The sequence below is a fragment of the Staurois parvus genome, unplaced genomic scaffold, assembly GCF_062004578.1.
Source record: "Staurois parvus isolate SC_StPar_1 unplaced genomic scaffold, SC_StPar_1.0 ptg001162l, whole genome shotgun sequence".
NCBI classification, from domain to species: domain Eukaryota; kingdom Metazoa; phylum Chordata; class Amphibia; order Anura; family Ranidae; genus Staurois; species Staurois parvus.
This window is the reverse complement of record NW_028318958.1, coordinates 2899929-2915644: the sequence shown is the minus strand read 5'-3', so window position 1 is coordinate 2915644 and position 15716 is coordinate 2899929. Positions and strand designations below refer to the sequence as shown.

At 45.4% G+C, this 15716-nt stretch overlaps 1 protein-coding gene across 2 annotated transcripts in view; it reads left to right on the top strand.

Moving 5' to 3' along the window:
- The window catches only part of MAP3K7CL (MAP3K7 C-terminal like), a 59629-nt gene that overhangs the window by 14576 nt on the left and 29337 nt on the right, over nucleotides 1-15716 (top strand). Inside the window, exon 2 of one of the 2 annotated variants that reach the window (XM_089659549.1) lies at nucleotides 2311-2418. The exons of the other annotated variant lie outside the window; for it this stretch is intronic. Within the exon in view, the coding sequence (XP_089515675.1) occupies nucleotides 2349-2418 (70 nt within the window). The 5' untranslated portion in view covers nucleotides 2311-2348. The remainder of the gene's footprint in view (nucleotides 1-2310; nucleotides 2419-15716) is intronic. 2 annotated transcript variants of the gene reach the window in all.

The following is a 15716-nucleotide window of genomic DNA, read 5'->3' as shown; positions in this document are numbered from 1 at the left end:
TTTTTACCTTCATGCATTCCATGCATGAAGGTAAAACATTTTGTGCGTGTAGCTCCCCCCCAACACTTACCTGAACCCCATTGACTCCCACTGCTGTCAATCACAGCCAGTGAGCCAATCAGGAGAAGGAAGGGGCAGGGCCAAGCCACGTCTCTGTGTGTGAATGGACATGCAGAGCAATGGCTCGGGAGCCTGTCTGCTCAGGAGGCCCCATAGGAAGATGCTTGCTGTGAATGGGCACCCGACAGGAGGGAGGTGCCAGGAGCGCCGACAGGGGACTCGAGAAGAGGAAAACCAGTGCACAGAGCAGGTAAGTATGGCATATTTGTTGTTTTAAAAAAAAACGAGACTTTAGTATCACTTTAATGTTTTAATTAAACACATTTGTCTGGGTATGTGTGATTTACTAATAACTGTAAATTTTTACAAAAATAAGCAGTGTGTGGTGGCATTTGAGGCCCCCTATATTTACAAAGTAGTAAATAGAGATCTATAGCTGCAAGTGGGCAGCACAGGGGCTAAGTAGTACCTACCTGGAGTTAGCATGTTGTGTCTGTGTGAGTTTCTTTCCACTCTCCAAAGACATGCTGGTAGGTAAATTGGCCCTAGTATGCATGAATGGGAGTTAGGGACCTTAGATTGTAAGCTCCTTGAGGGCAGGGAATGAAGAGAATATACTATATATATATGTAAAGTGCTGTGTAAATTGATGGTGCTATATAAGTACCTGAAATAAATAATTAAGCCCAAACAGAAAGTGAGGGGCAGTTTCATCCTGCTCTCTCTTCCAGATAGCTGTGCTGTGGGGGGGAACAGCTGAAGTTGGAACTTCTCCTGCCTCTGCATCACATAGCTAAGTCCTACACTGCAGAACTCAATGGTTAAACTAATGGCTGCTGTAGATTACACTAGGAGATTCCAGCTTTATCTGTATAACCAGCAGAGATCTGCTTTCAGTGTGACATCTTCCCATTCTGCATTTAAAGCCCCTCGTGCCTGGCTGTCATGGAGCTCCGATGGTTACATAGGGAGAGTCTTCAGGAGAGGGATATCAATTTGACAGTTTGGGCCCCATTCTGCATTAATTTCTAAATTATTCAATTTAACATTTATAAACATGGATGAGCTTGGGTTTGGTCCAAACTCAGGTTGGCCTGAACCTGGAAGGCAGTCGTCAGTGCCGGGCCACTGAGCTGTGGGCAGGAGATTCCCTGCCCTGCAGAGTCATAAACACAAAAATGCAAATATACTTATGACATGACTAACTTAATATGGCCATGTGGCCATATTAGGTCAGTGGTGTCACAGGTATCCCAAACCCCATTGCGTATGTGCAAAAATGAGGGGTCCCCCGCTCGCACCTCATTGTCCTGGCACTGACAGCTGCCTTCTGCGTTCAGCCAAACATAAGTTGTCATCGAACCCAGAGCTGGGGTTGTCACTCCTATTCATAAGTTATGTGTAAACTCTTATGTATGTAATTACAGCTAGAGCTAGAATAAATACATGGATCTGACTTTATATTAGCTTCTTTTAAACCCTTGAACAGCAGCAATTGCACCGGAGGGGATATGAACCAGTCAGTTCTCTGTTGCTTTAGTCTAATGCTGTAAACACACAGAAATGCTGAGCAACTGGGATGAGTTCATTCTGATCATGCTGCTCTTTTACTGTCCTGGGTTAATTGAAACCTATAATCATTCTGGGTCCATTATATGTTTATTTTTACATTTACATTTTTAAGTTTTTTAAAAATTGTCTGTCTATTCTGTCTGTCTATCTATCTATCTATCTATCTTTCTCTATCTATCTTGTGGATAAATAATATGGAGCTTCTCAGTCCTGTGAAGACTGAGATTGAGCTCTGCTGTCACTTTTGCAGCAGTTTTCTTATTCTTTTTAGTTTTTGCCCACCCTTCCATTTACAAAAAATTGGGACATACACAGCTATAATTTTTTTCTCATTTACATAGCATGGGACATACACAGCAACTATTGTTTTTTCATTACACCTTAGTAGTATGAGTCAAACAGCAATTCTTTCTTGACATAAAAATGTTATTTTTATAATATTGCATTGGAATTTGTAATGCAGTCTTGTACGATAGCAATTCTTTAATAAAAACCTCAAATACCCAAATTCCTCTCTTTTAAAAAAACTTCAGCCTTGGTACCAGGCATCTTGTTCCATAATCTTGAGAAAATTATTTCCAATGCTGTCTTTATTGTACATTTGGAATGCAATGTGTCAAAATTCCTTTTTCTTTTTTCTAAGTTCCTGACTGTCAATGCTCTTGTTCTGTCTTCCAGTCTTCCCCAGAGAAGGTGGTTGGAGTTATTCCGCCCATATGATCACTACAGCAAGAATCCCTGCTGATAAGCCTGTCCGAATCTCCTTCAGTCTTAATGACTCTCCAGGTAACGTTTATCCTTCTGAGCTCAGAAAATGGCCTGATACAATCTGATCGCTCTCTTTATCTTTCATGGCTTTTCATGAACGCATGTTGAATATGTATAGATAACATGCTGTTCAATTACACTCTGTAATAAAGGATTTTTAAAAAAAATTCTTAATTATTGTAAATAGATTCATATATGAGCTGGCCATATACCCTAGATTTCTCAATCCATGATAAATAGTACACGCAGATGAATTTCCTGCTGTGGAATCAATCTGCTGTCAGAACACCTGAATAGTGCCTGCCTATGATTGCATGCAAGGTGTTGTTCATCGGACAATTTTTCACCTGTGACCCTTTTCAAATGAAGGATGTTGAGCAGAATGGTACACTCAGGTCACTTACTGATTGAATTCTGGCCAGTTTACTAGGAACTGGTCAAAGTGCACTTGATGTCTTTCAGAGCAAAGTCTTCTCAAACCTGGAGTTTAGGTATGGCAGTTTTTACATATTTGCATTAATCCAGCTTGGAGTAAAGTAAGTGTAGACCCCCCCCCCTCCTTGTTAGCTAGGGGGAGCTTGACTAGGTTTTTAAGCAGAGGCTGGAGATAGCAGCCCGGGCATGAGTCAGCCTGGGTATGAGTCTGGGGTCAGGACTGCCCTTAGATATAATTGGGCCTGATCAGCAGGAAGTGAGGCAGTGTGTGTCGGGTGGATGATCGAGCAGGAGGCTGGAATGTGGAGCCTGGGAGGGGGCCCAGAGAAGGGGCCTTGTCACAAGTTAGCCTGCAGTTTCTCGTTTGTGTATTCTTACCTCCTTGCTGTAGTGCTTATCCTGATTCCCTTCACATGTGTGGTTTGTCTGTGCTCACCTACGGACATTTTCTGGGTTTTATTTCCTTCCCTTTCAGCACTTCCTGGCCCACCTCCTTGTTTGCTTGTCTATATAAGACATGCTCAGTCTAACCCACTTTGCCTGAGCAACTTCTTAGTTCTCTGAGCTCCTGTTTGTTGCTACTCCTGCATCCTGTATATTACTACATGTGTACCTACTCCGGCTTCGTTCACCGACGGTGCTTGTTTTCCGCTCTTCCTGACCTGGTTCTTAGACTCCATGCCCTGGAGAACCCTGAGCTGGCGATCTACAAGGGCTCACTACCACAGACGCTTGACAGTTTGCTCTGGCCATGAGCTCTTTAGAGACACCATAGCCTCTTCTGGAACAACTTCAGTGTTTGGCGCAGAGAGTCGATGTCCAGCAGGCCTATCAAGAACGAATTATGCAGTGTCTGCAGGAACTTTCCTCCCGGTTGGATCAGCTGCAGGTTGTGTTCACTTCCTCACCCTCTGTTTCGGCTCCTGTTCTGGTTCCTGCAGCTCCAACCCCCGCTGTTCCTCCAGTGGAACACAGTTCTTCGAAACTCCAGCTGCCTCCACCGCCTCGCTTCTCTGGTGATCCCAAAGCTTGTCGGGGCTTCATCAATCAGTGCATTATTTCACTTTGAACTAGCAGCTAGCCATTTTCCTACTGACCATTCCAAGGTACATGATTTCCCTCCTTTCTGGTGAAGCACTTGCTTGGGCCTCACCACTGTGGGAGTGTCAAGATCCTACTATTTCCAGTCTCCCAACCTTCCAGCAGGCTTTTCATAAAACCTTTGATGTGCCTGGCAGGACTTCATCTGCTGTGGGAGCTCTACTTCAGCTTCATCAAGGTAGCATGACTGTTGGTCAATATGCAGTTCAGTTTCGCACCTTAGCTTCGGAAATGGCATGGAATAATGAGGCCCTTTCTGCAACCTTTTGGCAGGGTCTAGCAGACCGTATTAAGGACAAACTAGCTGAAAGAACCATACCCACCACCCTGGATGACTTGATTGCTCTTATCATCCAAATCGATGTCCGCTTCCAGGAGCGAGATCTGGAAAGGGGTGGTGCACGTCACCCTCCAGTGGGTTCATTAGCTCCTGTTTTCCAGAAATTCCCTGATCAATCTACCTTTGCAACTGTACCGGCATCTGAAGAGTCTATGCAGTTAGGGCGGACACGTCTCACTCCACAAGAGCAACCGTGTTGCCTAAGACTTGGTTTATGCCTTTACTGTGGGGCTGAAGGTCATATAATTGAGTTCTGTTCTGTCCCTCCGGGAAACTCTTGGGTCTAGGTCACTCTGAGGGAGGTAATCTAGACCAGAACCTGAATTCCACCACCTTCCCTCAATTTATCATACCTGTCTCCATTCATTGGGCCTTGAACTCGTGTCAGGTTTCTGCTTATGTGGACTCTGGGGCAGCTGGGAACTCCATAGAGCAATCTTTGGGCACAGAATTGGGCATTCCTCTTGTCCCCATGATGATGCCTCTATCAGTATCTGCAGTTGATGGCTCTGCCTTGGCCTTAAGACCTCTAAGGTTCTGAACTAACTCCATAACTATGCATGTTGGTGTTCTTCATAGTGAGGAAATCTCCTTCCTGATCCTTCCTAAGTCTTCAAGTCCCATGATTCTTGGACTTCCATGGTTGCAGAAACACTGACCCTATCTAGACTGGAATTCTGGCCAAGTATTGTCATGGGGTCACAATGCCATGGGACTTGTCTCCCTAAAGTGCTCCCACCTCTCTGTGTACCCGTGGCTGAGGTCACCACCTCTCCGATGCTCCCTCCGCATTATCAGGCCTTCCAAGATGTCTTTTGTAAGAAAGCTGCAGTTTGCCTCCTCACCATCCTTACGATTGTGCTATTGACCTCCAACCTGGGACTTCTCCACCTCAAGGTAAATTATACCCTCTCTCCATTCCTGAGACTCAAGTCATGTCTGAGTACAACCAGGAAAATCTGCAGAAAGGATTTATCCATAATTCCAGTTCTCCTGCTGGGGCTGGCTTCTTCTTTGTGAAGAAAAAGATGGTATGCTCTGGCCCTGCATTGATTATAGAGGTCTTAATGCTATCACTGTTAAGAATTGGTACCCTTTACCTTTGTTTTCTCTTTGACAGGCTCCGGGATGCTCGCATTTTCACAAAGCTAGACCTCCGGGGAGCATACAATCTGGTTAGGATCAGTGAGGGTGATGAGTGGAAAACATCTTTCAATAACAGAGACAGGCATTATGAATATCTTGTAATGCCCTTTGGCTTGTGTAATGCCCCAGCCGTCTTTCAGAACTTTGTTAATGAAACTTTTTCTGATCTCCTATATGTTTGTTTCATTGTCTGGACAACATACTCAACTTTTCTCCAGATTTAAACACTCGTCAGCACATATGTTCTGTGCTTCTACGTCTTCGGGACCACTGCCTGTATGCAAAGTTGGAGAAGTGCATCTTCGAGCAAACGCAGGTTCCTTTTCTAGGCTACATAGTCACAGATAAAGGGCTGCTTAGGGATCCTGCCAAACTCCAAGCCATCTCCAACTGGCTTCAGCCCTCTGGTTTGCAAGCCACGCAGCACTTCTTGGGATTCACCAACTTCTATCGCCAATTCATTCCTGACTATTCCTCGCTGGTGGCCCCAATCACTTCTTTGACACAGAAGGGTTCCAATGACAGAACCTGAGGCAGTCAAGGCGTTCATCTACTGAAGGGATCCACAAATCGTATCCTGATTTATATGGATCATAAGAATCTCCAGTATCTCCGATCCGCCCAGCGTTTGAATCACAGACAAGTGTGATGGGCTCTCTTCTTTGCCAGATTTAACTTTGACATTACCTTCCAGCCCAGTTCCAAAAATACCCGTGCAGATACCTTGTCCAGATCATTTGACGTTGCGGACTCTGAGTGTCATGTTGAACCGGTACCTATTATTTCTGCCAATCGTATCCTGTCCACCACTCATCTTCAGTATAAATGCAACCCACCCGGAAAGACCTTTGTGGGCCTCGCACTTAGCTTCAAGCTACTCAAATGGGCACATGACTCTAAACTCTCTGGACATCCTGGTGTGCATGCACCTGGGCCTTCCTGCAGCGTCATTACTAGTGGTCCTCACTGCAGAAGGATGTTAAAGAATATGTTCAGGCTCGCTCCATTTGCATGCAGTCTTAAGTCCTCCACGTTTGCCCCAGCAGGTCTTCTTTTACCTCTACCTATTCCAGATGAACCTTGGCATTGCATTTCCATGGACTTTATTTTTGAACTACCCCCCTCAACAGGTTCCACCGTTATCTGGGTGGTTGTGGACAGGTTTTCTAAAATGTGTTACCTAAATCCATTTCCAGGACTACCTTTTTCTATCACATTGGCTTTCAACTTCATTAAGGAAATTTTCAATCATCATGGTATGCCCTCGCACGTCGTCTCTGATAGATGTGTTCATTTTACAGATCGCTTCTGGAGGGCTCTGGCTACATCCTTCGGAACTAAGGTGGACTTCTCCTCAGCCTTTCATCTGCAGTCTAATGGCCAAACTGAAAGGGTCAACCAGATTGTTGAACGGTATATTCATGCCTTCATTTCGGCCCATCAGGATGATTGGGTAGACCTTCTAACCTGGGCAGAGTTTGCCCTTACTAACCATGCCAGTGCCAGCACTGGTGAGTCTCCCTTTTTTACTGTGCCTGAGTAACTTCTTAGTTCTCTGAGCAACTGTTTGTTGCTACTTCTGTATCCTGTATCTGACTACACGTGTACCGACCCCAGCTTCGTTCACCGACTGTGCTTGTTTTCCGCCCATCCTGACCTCGGCTTGTCTATCGGATTTCCTGTTGTCTCCTGCCATTGTACTCTGCTCACACGAACGGTCTCCGCATCCTCAGCTGGCCATAATGGGGGCCGCGACCTGTTTCTAGCTTGCTGCAAGTCCATCCCCACCATCAGAGGCTCTGGTGAAGAAGCAGACTGGGGCTTAGACTCCACACCCTGAGGCACCCCGAGCTTGTAATCTACAAGGGCTTAATACCACAGGCGCTAAACAGGCCTACCTACAGGCAGGGGCTGGTGGAGGGGACCTCCTCTGTGTCACCGTCTACTAGGAGGGACAGCCTGAGCAGCAGGAAAGAAGTCAGCCTAGCCGAAGGCCTGAAGGCAGCCACCAACCCATAAAACTCTCAGGAAGGACAGTGTGAGTAACCTTACACCCCCTGGGCTGGTTAAGGGGTGAGGGCAGTCAGGTGGAGAACTCAATAGCTCCTCAGCTGGGACCAGAGGCGGACTGACCATTTGGAAACTCGGCACTGCCTGAGGGCCCGGGGTCAGTAGGGGGCCCCATGAGATGCCCCTGGTACCTTTTTCATAGGCTTTTTTGAGTTTTGGCAAGGACACAGGAGCCCCATGATCCCCTATTGCCTGGGGGCCCCATGAGTTGTCAGTCCGCCCCTGGCTGGGACTGTTTGAATTCAGGCAGCTTCTGGATCCCCTTGCCAAGGGAATGCTTTTAGTACTGCTGGGTGAAGAGGAGGATTCATAAGGGGTCTGAGGAGGTACACTGTAGAACAGGAGTGCTCTCAAAGAAGAGAGCAATTTTTGTTTCCTGTCCATAAACTTGTACATATATTGTCCTCACAGTTTACAGTTCCTTGGGCATCCCATGTATCCCTCAACCCCATCCAAGTTCATTACCCCTCAATTAAATCACAAAAACAAGCCTAAGTACTAGTTACTGTCTTAGTGTGCAAGCGTGGAGGAAGAAGATGCATGCTGTGTGGCTGTGTAGGACTGTAGGGTGACCCAAAAACCTAGCAACTCTTAAGGGGGTAGTGTTACATAAGTATTTATGTGCCACACCTGTGGGAACCCTGTGGGAGATGGAAAATCCAGTAATCAACCTAGCAGCTGCCCTGCTGCATTAAGAACATTGTTGCTTACTCACCACAAGAGCCATTTAGGGTTACGGAACACTTTGCATGTGATCAATGAATGCAAAGTGTTCTCTGATTGGACCAGGTAAAGAGGCAGGGTGGTAACGTCATAATCTCCACTTCCTGCAATTGGCGAACAAAGTGTTCTCTGAATGGCAACCATGCTGAATGGGCAGCCTCCTGTGTTTAGCAAGCAGCAGGCAGCCTCTTGGCAGAGGTCCCCAAAGCTAGCGGCAATCACTGTAGTAGCTCTGCCTACTACATTGATTTACAGCTTCCCCTGGGATCTCACGGGGAAATGCGAGAAGGCGGAGAGGCTGATAATTTGCCTTGAAAGTGCAAAATGACTCTCTTTTAAGAAAACAAGTTATGATTCAGACTTATTCTGAATTTTCAGTCTTAAAACATTAATATGATGTATTAATATTTTATTCTTTAATAAAACAAGGCTGATACTAGGAAAATGAACAGGTTCTTTTTATAGCAGTCATAGAGGGAAGGCCTTCCTACTCAACCACACCACCCTGATCCGTATGGGAGGTGACAAAGCTTTACTGTCTTACTCCACTAGAGGAAAGTCAATTGTATTTTAACTGTTACCTAAAGATCAGCAATAGCCTACAATTCCTCTGACAACAACAACCACTCAAATTCCGTGACCACAATAGCAAGATTGTTGGCCAGTCTGACTGGATACAAGTGATAGTTTAATCTGATGCATAACCGCCAATTGCCCCTTATTCGGAGGGAGTGTCCTTATTCTGCAACCAAATCCATTTGTCCCCCTTTTCAGTCTGGTATACAGGGCCGGTTCTACCCTAGGAGAACTAGGCAGCCAAGGCCGCAGCCATGGTTGCTAGTTTCCCTACTCTCCACCATGCCCGAATCTAGGAGGGTGCTGGGGTGGGTTACATCCCCCAGATTTCAGTTGCCCCCCCCCATGCTGGTCTCTTTCCATGGATGCTGTGCCTGGCCGCTGAGTGCCTTTCCCCTCCCAGCTAGGACAAAGGGAGAGCAGCCTGGAGCAATAAAGCCAACAAAGGAGAAATAACAGGAGAGAGCTGGGAGGTACGGGCTGTGCTCTCCTTTCCTCTCAGTGGAGCGATCCTCAATAAAGCAGATGATACAGGATCGGTCTTACATTGGCATATTCAGCATCTGATTCATTGAATTCATTTGAATTTTGATTCATTCCCTGGCTCCCTGCTGTCAAGAGATAAGTGTCCACTGGAGGAGATAGGGGGTGGGGTAATCAAACTCTGTACAGCTGATCCAAGAGTGATCCTGCATCATCTGCTGTATAGAGGATCGCTCGAATGACAGGAGTGAGAGCACAACCCGCACCTCTACCTGGTTTTCTGCCTGTAAGTCTGGGCTCAGGGGTGGGGGTGGGGGAGCTTAGAGGCTGGGTGAACTGTACACAATGAAAAGGGGGGAGGGGTAACAATAATTTGTGCTCAGATCAGAAATTTGTGCAGGAGGGGGATGGGCTATTTGTGCTGGGAAAGGTAATGGGGATGATGGGGGAAGGATTTGTGCTAGGAGAAGAAATGGGGAAGATATGTGCTAGGAGTAGGAGGAAGGTTTGGGGGTGGGTGAGAGGTGAGGGAGGATTTGTGCTAAAAGGGGGGGGGGGATTTGGATAAGGTGGGAAGATTTTAGGCTGTAAGGGTAATTTGGAGGAGGCTGTGCTAGGAGGAGGGATGTAGGGATATTTGTGCTAGGAGGCAGCTTTGGGGGGGATAGAATTTGTGCTAAGGTGGAAAATTTGAGGGGGAATAGGATGAGTGCTAGGAGGGATGAAATAGAACTACAGGTGAAGTTTTTTTTTGGGGGGGGGGGTGCAAGTAGATCATCTTGCCTAGTGCACAAAGTAGTCTAGCACTGCCCTGCTGGTGCATATTTAACTGCCAAATATGTTGCACTATGCTAAACCTTTCATGCAATTGCGAATTAATTTAATTTGTTATTTTGAACCAGTATAGGAGGAAAGTCAGGATGAAAAAAAAGCGCCAGTGGTATGTCATATTAATTCTTCATGGTGTGTGTAACTGAGAGTATGGGAGGGATTTTTCCTACATACCTTTAGCAAAAGGTGTTTGTCTTTTTCAAGAAAATTGGGAGATATGTCATTATTACCATGTGGCCTTAGTAAGTAGGAAGTAAAACCTGCCTTTGTAATAAGCAAGTACTCTACTGCTGCTCCCACATACATTATATGGCCAAAATACAAATAATATCTTTACGATACTCCCTCATCCACCCCCACCAGTGTAAAACATAAACCAACTAAATGTCCACATATAAGTCCAAAATAAAGTGCTTTTCAATAAGTGGTGCTTTTCAAACGTTGAGGAATATTCCACTTTGCTGAATTTCAGTCCAGGACCTCAAATCAGGATACCTCAAAAAAATATAAACTCAATATAGTGTATTATCATTACAACAGAACACTCGTGAGAACTAAAGGTGATCCTCCTGGACTCCCACCCGTGATGAAAAAACACTCCAAAATGTGATACAGTGCAACACTCCACACCAGTGTTACCATCAAAATAAACTAAATCCCATTATCCTCTGATAAAACCATGCATCCAAATGAGATAGTGCCATCTCTCTTATAATATAAATACTATTACCCTCTTTCAATGTAGACCAAGCAAAAAACTCCTTCAAGGCAGTCCCGAGTTTCCCCTTCTTCGGAAGCTTCTAATTGCTTCCAATCCACCTTCCCAGTTCCTCAATAGGGGGCAGATAATACAAGACTCAATGAAGTATATATAAAAGGATTTTACAAATTTATTCGTAGCTTACATAGAAGACGCCAACGTCCATCCTCTCCCACAGTCCATACAGCTGAATTCCAGTGTTCAAGATGGCCGTGCCGCTCCTTCCGGTTTGAGATTGTATTGTACGTCCTTACGTTCTTGACGCGTTTCGTCACTTCCGACTTGTTCACAAGGGTCTTGTGAACAAGTCGGAAGTGACGAAACGCGTCAAGGACGTAAGGACGTACAATACAATCTCAAACCGGAAGGAGCGGCACGGCCATCTTGAACACTGGAATTCAGCTGTATGGACTGTGGGAGAGGATGGACGTTGGCGTCTTCTATGTAAGCTACGAATAAATTTGTAAAATCCTTTTATATATACTTCATTGAGTCTTGTATTATCTGCCCCCTATTGAGGAACTGGGAAGGTGGATTGGAAGCAATTAGAAGCTTCCGAAGAAGGGGAAACTCGGGACTGCCTTGAAGGAGTTTTTTGCTTGGTCTACATTGAAAGAGGGTAATAGTATTTATATTATAAGAGAGATGGCACTATCTCATTTGGATGCATGGTTTTATCAGAGGATAATGGGATTTAGTTTATTTTGATGGTAACACTGGTGTGGAGTGTTGCACTGTATCACATTTTGGAGTGTTTTTTCATCACGGGTGGGAGTCCAGGAGGATCACCTTTAGTTCTCACGAGTGTTCTGTTGTAATGATAATACACTATATTGAGTTTATATTTTTTTGAGGTATCCTGATTTGAGGTCCTGGACTGAAATTCAGCAAAGTGGAATATTCCTCAACGTTTGAAAAGCACCACTTATTGAAAAGCACTTTATTTTGGACTTATATGTGGACATTTAGTTGGTTTATGTTTTACACTGGTGGGGGTGGATGAGGGAGTATCGGAAAGATATTATTTGTATTTTGTTTACACTTTCAAGGGTGAGAGTGATACTTTTCGGAGGGAAAGTTAGAGTCTATAATATAATATAATTATATGGCCAAATTGATGTGGACTATTTGGATAACCATCCAAATTGAGTTTCCAGTGAAGGGTACTCCAAAGACATTTTAGACAATCGTACCCTTCCAACAGTTTGGGTAAGGCCCTTTTCTGTTCCAGCATGCCTGTGTCCCTGTGTAAGAAAGACAGCTCTATAAATACATGGACTGATGAGCTTAGCCTGGAGATTTATGAATGGCCTACACAGAGCCCTGGCTTCCAGAAGAGTGGAGGCTATTAGATATGATAGGTGTCCATAGACATTTGGCCATATGCATGAGTAAAAACTATACTTAGAAAGAAAGTTTTCAATATATTAACATAAGATTAGGTACATTAACAACTTGCCGACCAGCCGCAATACATATACTGCGACAGGTTGGCTCTTACAGGCACCGTAACGTGTCTGTACTTTGCCATTTCTCAATAGGCACTGTAGGCATATGCCTACAAGCGCCCTTCCTAGAGGGGTGCCCGTCTGTCTGTTTTGGGGTTTTTTGACAGCTGTCCCAAGGAGTCCCGGAAATGAAGGTCTGTCACGGACAGCTGAGCTGCTTGCAGTGAACTTAATGCAGATGGTGCCAAATCAGATGCTGCTGGGCGGGGATGTAACTTGCGGCACACAGATCCCTCCCCATACCTCCTCTGACCCCCGGTCCACAGCAGCTGATCAAGTGCTTCTATTGAGGCTTGCAGTGATTGGGCGGGACTTGGGAGGGGGTGTGGTTGTCTTGTTGATGATCACCCCGACCCACCATCTGGTGCAGGTATGACAGGTCAGTCGGGCTGCAGACATGTGCACAGAGCCATACCTCTCCAGTAAGTACTGGGGGAAGGAAGTGAGTAGAGGAGTCCAGGCCAGGGACAGTCAGGATCTCTCTAGACAGAGTGGTGAGGGCACAGACAGTGAGTCCCTAGCAGTGATCAGAGTGGAGGAGTCTCTGTACAGCTGTCCTGCATACAGAAGAGGGGGGAACACACTGAACAGGTCATTGTGTACACATTGCAATATCACCCCTCCACAGAGATGTGAGGTGGGCTGCGGTTACCAGGTCTACCCCACCCACAGTGCAAGGGGACCTCTGCGGATCCTGATGCAAAGGAAAACTCAGATGTAAGAGAGAACACTGAGGACCCTTATGTAAAGGGTAAAGTATGATGTAAGGGGGGGTGGGATTTGGTGACCAGAGACCACCTTACATCAGAGTTCCCCTTACATCACAGTCCGCAGTGTTCCCCTTTACATCACAGTCCACAGTGTTCCCCTTTACATCACAGTCCGCAGCATTCCCCCTTACACATATAAAAATGTTTTATCAAGAAAAATAACTGTCTTTTTTTTGGAAGGGGCACTTCAAAATTCTCTGCCTATAGGCTCCCGAGATGTGAATCCGGCCCTGTATGTAGCAGCATTCTTCCAGGTCCCAGAAACTTAAGCTGCCATTTGCTGCAGCACAAACCAATCAGCAGTTCCCAGCCAATGATTTATGGCTGGGACCCACTGATCGGTTGAGCGAATGACAGAATAGAGCCCTGTGTTGATAAACAACACAGGACTCTCTATAGACAGCAGTGATGTGCCGTCTTTTTTTTTCTCGCTGCAAAGCAGGGAGTTAAAAATCGGCACATTACTTAGTAAATCAGCACACTTTACACATAGTAAACCTTGTTAGGCACACAGTTGACCCCTTGATTGCCTCTAAATGTTTTTTTTTTTATTCCATAAAAGTTTATTTAGAAGTGACAACATGTTACAGGAAAATATAAAGAAATGCACACGCAGCATCAATCAGGTCATAGACACAGCTTAAACCAAAATACAGGAAGAAACAACATGGTAGAGTGCGACACTATGGATAACATAAGCATTGCAAATTACGGCAGAGATATGCCTGTAGTACTCAAGATTCAAAAATGTACAATATAGAAGGTAATAACAGCTTACTTCCACCAAGTGAATATTGGCGTACTGGCCTAAGCATGGAGGAAATGAACCTTCAGAGCCTAAACCAAAAGCAGTACACTATCATGAGGCTAAGTGAGCATCGCAGTATAAGAGAAGACGTCGTGAGTACCATTGACTATCCTAGAGGAGATAAGCTAACCATATACCAAGTAATCCTGGATAAAATGAAGATTAAGCCTGATCGAAGACTAAGAGGTTGTCGAGAAAGAAAAGAAAAAAGGGGAATAGAAAGAAAGAAAAGGATAAGAAAAGGAAAAGAATGGGAGTCATAGTAGAGAGAGAGAAGAGAAAGAGGGGGAGAGAAAAAAAAAAAAAAAAAAAAAGGGGGGGGGGGGGGGGAGAGAGTAAGGGGAGAGGGAGAAGGGGGGATAAGAGGCAAAAAAAAAAAAAAAAGGGGGGAAGCAAGGGAAGCGAAGGGTCCGGGCTGCGAAGTTTGTGCCAACATTGTTATTGGAGATCATAAATGAGAGTGTCAAGAATTTAAACACTCACCAAAGCTAAGCAGGCAGATATAAATTACCGGAAAAGAGGTCCTAACCACACAGATTATGAGAGAACCAAGGGCATAACCAGAGGTAGGGCTGAGCTCAATCAGGTATCCCGACCCATGAGAGATCCGAATTCAGGGGTAGTTACAAAGTGGGTCCAGCAGGCCCAAACATGTGAGTATTTAGTTGGCAGATCAAGTGCAGTCGCAATCAGTTCCTCCATTTCCGCCACTTTGCCTACTCGATTGAGCCAATCGCGTATAGTTGGGGGGTGAGTGGAGCCCCATAGCACAGGAAGACAGAGTCTGGCTGCGTTGATCATATGCATCGCTAGGGACTTGAAATATTGACTCCTAGGAATGGGGGTATGATGAAGCAATAGCTGAGCAGCAGAGAAAACTATGGGCAGAGTGGTCACTGAAGTCACCAACCGGTGGACCTCCTGCCAGAATGGTTGAATAAGTGGACAGGACCACCAAATATGCAAGAAAGAGCCATCAGGTGTCCCACATCTCCAGCACACGTCAGGGACAGAAGAGTTAAACCGATGAATTCTGGAGGGAGTACGATACCATCTAGTGGCTAATTTGAAGCCATTTTCCTGCGTCGAAACATTACTCGAGCAGGAGTGGGAGTACATAAAAATGCGGTCCCAATCCGACTCTGATAAATCCGTCTTTAGGTCTCTGTTCCACGCACGGCAAGAGGGGAAAGAAGTGCAAGTCCTGCTGTCCCCTAGGAGAGGATAAATCTCAGAGATCAAATGCTTCCGCGGTTCGGATTGAGAGCATAAGGATTCAAATGGAGTAACAGGGCGAGTCCAATTATGGCGGGATTTATGGAAAAGCAGGAAGTGTCTAATCTGAAGAAAGGCCCAGAGAGGGAATTCGCGGATATTCAAGCTAACCTTCAGCTCCTGTAATGTTTTCACCTTGCCGGAGTGAAGAAAATGTTTTACTAAAATCTGAGCGTATGGCCAGTAATTTGATAAAAAATCCTTGTGCAACCCTGGGGGAAAATCTGGATTCAGGCGGATCGACGTCAAGGGACTAGGAGAGTCCGAAACGGAAGACGTTTTACAGGCCTTACGGAAAACTTCTAACGTGGGACCTATCAAAGGATGGGAGAGGAGAACTTGAGGTGTGTGTTTCGGCAATAGCCAAGGGATCGATGGTAGGGGAGTGGGCGAAAAAGCCTTCTCCAAAAGGACCCAGTCTTTGGAAGCAGAATGAATGTGCCAATCGACTATGCGGGAAAGATGACACGCCCAGTAATAGCGGTGTAGG